Here is a 9,183-nt window from a genome sequence, read left to right on the forward strand (position 1 = left end):
AATTTAATCCATCTGATGCACCCGTTCCGAGGCCTTGAGAATGAATACCCTCACAAATTTCTCAAGGAATTCCATGTTGTCTATTCTGGAATGAAACCCCACGCAGTTACTGAAGAACATATATAACTAAGGGCGTTTCCTTCTTCAGTTCAAGATGCAGCAAAGGAGTGGTTATATGACCTTCCGTCCAGTTCAATAACAAGCTGGAATGAACTCGCCAAACCTTTTCTAGAGAAATATTTTCCTAAGGCGAAAGTGTCAAACTTGCGCAGAGAGATTCTTGGTATAAAGCAAGGGAAAAGAGAGGCTCTCCACACTTGTTGGGAACGTTTCAAGAAGTTGCAAGTCCGATGCCCTCAACATGGCATTAGCGATTATCAGTTATATCAGTGTTTCTGCGAATGATTGATACCCATGGAGAGGCGACTTATAAATACATCAAGTGGAGGGTCACTTTCAGACATGACACCAACAGATATCAGGGCATTAATCGAGAATTTAGCTAATGAATCAAAACATTCAGCAACCGAAGAAGAGTGGTAGCCAGACCAGCCAATAGGTGTTAAGGAGATGAGTAACGGCCACCTGGAATCCCAGATTTCAGAATTGACTAAAGTTTTCCTTTTGTTGACAAAAGAAAAAGGTATCGAGCCAAAGGTCAAACCTTGCGGGATCTGCTGCAAAACCGGGCGCCCAACTGATATGTGCCCACTACTTCAAGAAGATATTAAATCTGTGCAAGCTATGGGAGGATTTCAACAAAGGCCATTTGATCAGCATCGTAACAACCAAGCTTGGGGATGGCCTCAAAATAACAATTTCCAGCCAAGACCTCAACAGAATTTTCAGCAAAGAAACCAATACCAAGCTCCACCTGGGTTTCAGCAAACTTTCCATCAAAATCAGCACTAAAGCAACTTTCAGCAACCACATGTTCAGTAACAAGCTAGTAGTTTCGGCATGTTTTTGGAAGACATAGTTAAAAGTCTTGCTACCAGTACCCAATCTTTCCAGAATGAAACAAAGTCCAACATCCAAAATCTGGAGCAATAGGTATCACAACTCGCAAGCTCTATGAGCAAATTGGAAGCACAAACCCAAGGAAAATTCCCATCTCAGACTGAGAAAAACCTGAAGCACCATGCTTGTGTTGTCACCTCAGAAGTGGTAAACACTACAAAGGACCAGATCAACAAGAAGATGAGGAATAAGATATCGTGGTTGAGCAACAATCTGAGGCAACTAAAGAGGTACAGAAAAAATATAGACCTGTTGAAGCTGAACTGAAAATTAACCCTCCTCCTTTTCCCTCAAGATTGAAAAACACGAAAAAATAAAAGGAAGACAAAGACATTATGGATTTCCTCAGAAATGTTGAGGTAAATATTCCCCTTCTTGATGCAATTAAACAACTACCCCGATATGCTAAATTTTTAAAAAGAGTTATTTACTTCAAAAACAAAATTAAAAGGAATGAAACAGTTAAAGTAAGCGAGAATGCTTCAGCTATTTTACAGAAAAGGCTACCCCCAAAGTGTAAGGATCCAGGAGTATTTACTATTCCTTGCAAGTTGGGGAACCTATCAGTGCCACGAGCTACGTTGGACTTAGGAGATTCTACAAATGTTTTGCCATATTCACTTTTTAAAACTATCGGGATAGGGCCATTAAAAAGAACTGGAGTCATCATTTAGTTAGTTGATCGTTCTCTGGTGCACCCAAAAGGTGTGCTGGAAGATGTTTTGGTTCAAGTGAATGAACTTATATTCCTATCAAATTTCTATGTTTTAGATATGGTAGATGATGATTCACCAAATTCAGGTTCAATTCTTTTGGGGAGACCATTTTTAAAAACTGCTAGAACCAAAATAGATGTATAAGATGGTACCCCTTCAATGGAATTTGATGGTGAAGTTATCAACTTCAATATTTATGACGTCAAGCGTTATCCTGATGATGTTTCAGCTCTTAATTTTATTGATCTTATTAGACCATTATCTGCAGAATATTTTGAGATTGCTAACCGTGAGTCACTAGCATTAGTGCTCCGCATAAAATTTTCTATTAATGCAGCTCAGGTTATATCAGAAAATTATGTGGTTGCTAGAGAAGTTCAAGAGATGGCAGCTCATACGAACCAGCAGATAAAGTTGAGGTATTGTACCCAAACTCTTAAATTACCAATTTCTAACTCCAAGCTTTTTCTTTCTGTAGTGTAAGCTCCCATCTTGGAGCTGAAGACACTTCCAGAACATCTGAAATATGCATATCTTGGAAAAAAAAAAAAACATTACCGGTTATCATATCCAACAAGTTGTCAGAAAAAGAAGAGTTAGAGCTGATCAGAATTTTAAAGTAGTATAAAGGTGCAATTGGATGGACTATTGCAGACATCAAAGGACTCAACCCATCTCTCTACATGCATAAAATTTTGATGGAAGAAGATTGTAAGCCATCGCGGGAAGCCCAACATAGATTAAACCCACCAATGATGGAGGTGGTTAAAAAAGAAGTTATGAAGTTATTGGATGTTGGGATGATATACCCAATATCTGACAGCAAATAGGCCAGCCCAGTTCAAGTTGTACCTAAAAAGGCTAGAGTGACAGTGGTAAAGAACAAAGAAGGAGAGTTGGTTCCAACTCGGGTTTAGAACGGATGACGCGTTTGTATTGATTACATAAAATTAAACGCAGCCACTTGGAAAGATCATTTTACTCTCCCATTTATAGAACAAATGCTAGAGAGGCTTGCTGGAAAATCCCACTATTGCTGCTTGGATGGATTTTCATGTTTCCATCAGATTCCTATCGCTCCCGAAGACCAGGAGCAAACGACCTTCACCTGCCCTTTTAGGAAGTTCGCGTATAGGCGTATGCCCTTTGGAATCTCCAACACACCTGCTACCTTTCAGAGGTGTATGGTTAGTATCTTTTCTAATTATGTCAAAAATACCATAGAAGTCTTCATGGATGATTTTACCGTCTATGGTGACTCCTTTGATATTTGTTTGAAAAACCTCAAAAAAAATTTACAAAGATGTATTGAAACAGCTTGGTCTTAAATTTTGAAAAATGTTACTTTATGGTTGACCAGTGTCTGATTCTGGTCATATTGTTTCAAAAATAGGTTTGGAAGTCGATAAAGGAAAAATAGATGTTATCAAGAGCTTACCCTACCCGAAGAATATTTGGGAAGTGGGTTATTTTCTGGGTCATGTAGGTTTTTACAGGAGGTTTATAAAAGATTTCTCGAAGATATCAGTTCCCATGTGCCAGTTACTGCAAAAAGATGCTAAATTCGACTTCAATGAAGACTTCAAGAAGGCTTTTGATGTGCTGAAAAATCTTCCTACTTCAGCCCCCATTATTTAGCCACCAGATTGGAGTTTACCATTCGAGATAATGTGTGATGCCAGTAGCACTACTGTTGGAGTTGTTTTTGGTCAAAGAAAAAACTGGGTTCCCCACGTTATATACTACACATCAAAAACTTTGGACAATGCCCAAGCAAATTACTCCACCACAGAAAAAGTGTTGTTGTCAATTATGTTTGCATTGGAAAAATTCAGACAATATCTGATGGGCATGAAAGTTATAATCTTTTCTGATCACACAACTATTTGGTACCTTCTTGCCAAAAAAAGGCTCAAAGCCAAGGTTGATCAGATGGATTTTGCTGCTACAGGAATTTGATATAGAGATCAGGGATAAAAGCAGGAGAGAAAACTTGATAGCTGACAAGCATTTATACATGGTTCAGAACCCTGCTTGGTTTGCTGATAGAGTAAACTACTTGGTCACCAGAGAACTCCCGTCAGATCTTACCCGAACCCAGAAAGATAAAATAAAGAAGGAGGCGAAAATATTTGTTTGGGACGAACCGTATCTACGGAAACACTGTGTTGATCAGGTGATTAGAAGATGTGTGCCTCAAGATGAAGTCAAGTCAATTTTGTGTTTTTGCCATTCAGAAGCTTGTGGAGGGCATTATGGTCCACAATGAACCGCACGTAAGGTCTTGGACAGCGGTCTTTATTGGTCTCATATTTTTCGTGACTCTTTTCTGTTTTGCAAAACTTGTGAAAGGTGCCAAATGACTGGGTCTTTGACATCTCGTAATTAGATGCCACTTACTCCAATGTTAGTATGCAAAATCTTTGATGTTTGTGGTATAGATTTCATGGGTCCGTTTCAGCCATCTTTCGGGTTGGTGTACATCTTACTTGGTGTGCATAACGTGTCCAAATGGGTCGAGGCAAAAGCTACACGAACATACGATGCCAAGGTTGTAGTTGATTTTGTCATGACAAATATATTTGCTAGGTTTGGGACACAAAAAAACATTATTAATGATCGGGGTACGCATTTCTACAACCGCACCCTCAAAGCAATCCTCAAGAAATATGGTGTCACACACCGGGTATCCATAGCATATCACCCGCAAACCAACGGGCAAGCTGAAGCTGAAAACAGACAGATTAAGAGCATTATAGACAAAACCATCAATCTGGTCAAGAAAGATAGGAGTATTTGATTGGATGATGCGTTATGGGCTCACCAAACAACATACAAAACTTCTATCGGTACGTCACCATATCGAATTATTTTTGGCAAACCGTGTTGATTACCGGTTAAATTAGAGCATCGAGCATATTGGGCTATCAAAAAGTTGAATATGAGCATGGATGAAGCCGGTAAGAAAAGAAGATTAGATATCCAAGAGTTAGAAGAAATCGGGAACGATGCTTATGAGAACAAAGCAATCTATAAGGAGAAGACAAAAGCTTTTCACGACAAGATGATCTCGCGAAAGGTATTCACTACCGGTCAAAAGGTACTCTTATATCATTCTCATTTCAAACTTATTTCCGGTAAATTGAGGTCTCGTTGGGTGGAACCTTTTGTTGTTACTAACGTATTTGATCATGGTGCCATAGAAATTAAGAGTGAACAAACAGGAAAGATTTTTAAGGTAAATGGTCATCATCTCAAACAATTTTACGAAGGGTTTCAAGTTACAAATGAAGAAGTGGAGGTAGTCGAGTTCCCGACTTACCGCAATTGAGGAAACCAAGTAACAATGTCGAGCCAACAACAGTAAAAATGGGCAGCTTACCGGGAGGCAACCCGGGCGTTTGTTTTGGTTTTGGATTTTGCAACTTATTTTCATTCTTTGTGTGTTTTTGGTTACCTAGGTCGTCTCTTTTTAACTGAATCGTGTTTTTAATACAAAAAGGAATGGAGAGAATTTGAAAAATGTTGAAAAAAAATCAGTTTTGGTGGTCTATGCGATCGCAGGTTATGCATTTTGGGGTCGCAGAAGGTCGTCGAGGTTTTTTGGAAGGATTTTTGTCTAAAAAAGACAACATGCGATCGCAATTTCTATACGTGCAATCGCATGTATCAGTGTTTACCACCCCTTCCATACCTTGAACGTTAAATGATCGAATCCAGCATCTTTATTAAAACATGCGATCGCAGGTTCTATACATGCGATCGCAAGTATCACTTTTCATGCATCTAGACGTTATCTGCTTCGTAAAACACCTGAATGGCTATAAATTTAAAAACCTGTGATCGCAGGTCCTCTCTATGCGGTCGCAGGTTGGCCTTTTCCTATATATACGGGTCACAAGCCTCATTTGTAACCACCATAACTCCAAAATTCTCTCTGGATTCCTCTTACTTTCGATTTTTTTCACCAAAAATCACTCATTTTACATCCAAATCAAACAAACAAGGTATCAATCTTTTCCGTTTTACTTCAACAACATCTCTACGGTAACGAAATCATGTTTTAAACGATTGAAAATCACCAAAAATCTCTTTTTCTTCATTTTGAAATTTGAATTTTTATGAGTTTCATTTTTAGTTAACGCTCCGTTAGCATTCCGCAGGCCACAAAAAGTTAAAACGTTTCCTCGAGACGCAATTCAGAAGAGGTTCATCCAGACGGAATTTCAAAAATCAAAAATTTTTAGACGCGAAAAATATACTGCTGCTCAGTGCGCAGGCATGTATATTCGTTCTGAAACTGAACTCTTTTGTTTTTTATGTATATTTGTGCGGGCTTGCTTATCCGTTGTGAGAATAGTTAGGAAAAATTATTTTTGCTTGATAATTAATTATCTGGAAATTGTGCCAAATTTGTCCCAGTTTTTTACCTGAAAAATGCCTCCTAGACGTTCCCGTTCATGCCGAAATGTTGACACTCCGGACTTGTCATACACTGTCCAAGTGGACAATGTGACCTTGGATTTAGGCTCACAGGCTGCCTTAGACTGTTGTCATACACTGTCCAGCCGGACATTGATGCGGGAACTCCATATTGGCTGGGAGCGTCTTATAGGTGCAGATTTTGGTACTTGTCCTTAATTGACCCGAGAGTTCCTAGCTACACTGAGTGAGGTCAACCATGAGGGAAAATTTGTCTTTCACATTCTTAGCACCCCTCACTCTATTCACGTGGACCAGTTATGTACTTTTTTCATACCCCCGTCACCAACTTATCTCAACTTGCCCCTTCTTTCGACGTGCGTGATTTTTGGCACTCCATTATCGGATGGGACTTTTACAGTTCATCCCAATCCGTTCAGACTAGCATTTTCCGTCCAGTACTAAAAATCGCTCTGAAAATTATTTGCAATATTATTTACGCGCAGGTTGAGACTACCAAAGTCGGCAAAGCCGAGCTTTTTATCTTATGGTGCATGGTCACCGGATCGTACCGCCCTCATTTTGGTGATTTAATCATCAAAAGATTCCACAGATTTTTAAACCTTCGAACCGGCGGTGTCATTCGTTGTAGTGGTCTGATCACCATCATTTCTCGTACCCTCGTAGAGCACTCTCCCCCGGAGTACACCTTCTTTACGGTTGAATCCTTTCGTTTGACCCTGGAGAACCTTCGGGCAATGCACATGTTACATTCCACCCCGGGTGGGTATGTTTGGATGCAGGTCTAATCCACTTATTTCAAGGTCACTGGTCCTGATGACATCGACCTCGCTAACCCCATTAGTGAGACCGTGTGGTTTCTTCCATCAAACCTTCCACCGCCTCTTCACCCACGTAGGTCACAACAGGCCACACATCCGCATTCTAATCGACCATCTTCGTCCACTATGCACCCAGATTACACAGATGCCACACCAATCTCCTATATCCAACCTAATCCCATGCAGACTGACTTTCAAGATTAGACCCCGCCCACCCAACCATCTCACCCTGACCGCAACTCCCCCTTCACTTACCAACACTATCTTGATCTCTGTCACGATATAGCTACTCTTCAACAGACTATGACTAGTCTCTGCCTCGATTATCAGCTTTATAAGACTCATGTTTTCGGATATCGTGATGAGGTATTAGGGTATCGTGAGGACTTTACCGATTTCCGCGACGAGTTCTTCCGTCGCTTTCCATCCTCGCTAGAGTAGTAATCTTCCACTCCTCCCTAAGCATTGAGGAAAATGCTTAATTTTAAGCTTGGGAAGGGGATTAGCTATCCTTTTGTAAAAAGTTTTGATTTGTCTTTTTTCAAAAACATTTAAAAAAATTAAAAAAAAAAGAGTTTAAAAAAAATCCAAAAAGATTTTTCATTTATGTTTTTATTTGTCATTTTATTTCTTCCTAGTTTTTTTTTCTATAAAAAAATTATTGTCATTTTGTTGCATTTTCCATTTGCACATATAAAAAACAAACACACAAAAAAAATTTATGTTTTAATATATATATATATATATATATATATATATATATATATATATATATATATATATATATATATATACACACACGCACACACAACAAACAAACACACAAAAAAAATTTATGTTTTAATTTTTATTTCAAAAAAATAAATAAATAAATTATATATATATATATATATATATATATATATATATATATATATATATATATATATACACACACACGCACACACAACATGATGATATTCTTTACATACGATAGCTCCATGAAGTGGGATATTGAGAATTAAAAATGAAAAGAAAAATCCGAAGCGACCTGATTGTTATTGGAAGTGTAGAATCAGCTATCATAACTAGGGGACCCAAGACACCGTGATTCAAGACCCTAGCCTTAGACATTAAAAAAATGACGTACTGAAACATTTTGTTGGCAATAATAACAGCTTTAGGATGATTTGATTCTGAATGTTTAAAAAGAATTTTTATCTGCAACTATGAACCCATAGAACATGGCCCTATTTGTTAATACGTGTTACCCCTGCGGTAACAGAGAGCATAAGTATTAGACCCACACAGTCAGGAAAGAAGAAATGGTACAACGTTATATTCAGTGCCCAAATCGAGAATTTCAAGTGCTCAATTGAAGAAATTTCATGAAATTCCAAAAAAAAAAAAAAGAGAAATATATATATATATATATATATATATATATATATATATATATATATATATATATATATATATATATATATATATATATATATATATATATATATATATATATATATAAAGAGATTGAAGAATTCAAGCTCAAAACGAAGTACAAATCAATGTGGAATCAAGTTAGAAGTTGTTTCAAAGTTACATATTGCGAATAAAGAATAGTGTGATATGATACTTGTGGCTCTCGAAAAAGTGAAAGCATAGAGCTCGGGCTCCTACGGGGGTTGGCCCTTGCTGCTTCGGTGAAAGCTGATTTGGTCATGCGGGTTCTTAAGGATGCCTTGATTCTGATTCTTGACCATCTAGTATTAAGGACATGAGATCCGGACTGTGTTATTTTCGCTCATAAAGTTAATTAAGGTGTAAAGTTTAAATAAAACGAGAGTTGGATTATTGGGTTACACCGTTTTGTGGTCTTCCTCGCTTTGGGAGTCTGTGATAGGGCTGGCAATTCTCGACACAACACGCGACACGACCCGCAACACGACACGAAATAAACGGGTTTAGGTTGAATTTTTCAACACGCCAACCCGCCAACCCGCCAACCTGCCAACACGTTTATTAAACGGGTCATATATGGGTTTCTCAAAAAATAAATGGGTTGACCCGCCAACCCGTTTATATTTTTAATTTAAAAAAATATTTTTTATTTTTAAATGTATTTATATTTTGACTTGTGGTCCTACCTCATAAGGTCGTATGTAAGTTTGTAACCAACTGTTTTTCCTCATTTTTTCCCTAAATCA

General features: G+C 38.0%; 1 protein-coding gene across 1 annotated transcript; it reads left to right on the forward strand.

The window, feature by feature from the left end:
* Positions 1–4,683: 4,683 nt before the first annotated feature.
* On the forward strand, positions 4,684–5,067 carry LOC111917116 (uncharacterized). The gene has a single exon (XM_023912775.2). It carries the CDS (start codon positions 4,684–4,686, stop codon positions 5,065–5,067), a length of 384 nt encoding a protein of 127 aa, XP_023768543.2.
* The last annotated feature ends 4,116 nt before the right edge of the window (positions 5,068–9,183 follow it).

The sequence above is a fragment of the Lactuca sativa genome, chromosome 9, assembly GCF_002870075.4.
Source record: "Lactuca sativa cultivar Salinas chromosome 9, Lsat_Salinas_v11, whole genome shotgun sequence".
In the NCBI taxonomy this organism is placed as follows: Eukaryota; Viridiplantae; Streptophyta; class Magnoliopsida; order Asterales; family Asteraceae; genus Lactuca; species Lactuca sativa.

Coding starts and splice junctions, on each gene's coding strand:
- LOC111917116 (XM_023912775.2), top strand. CDS start 4,684: ATGGATGAAGCCGGTAAGAAAAGAAGATTAGATATCCAAGAGTTAGAA.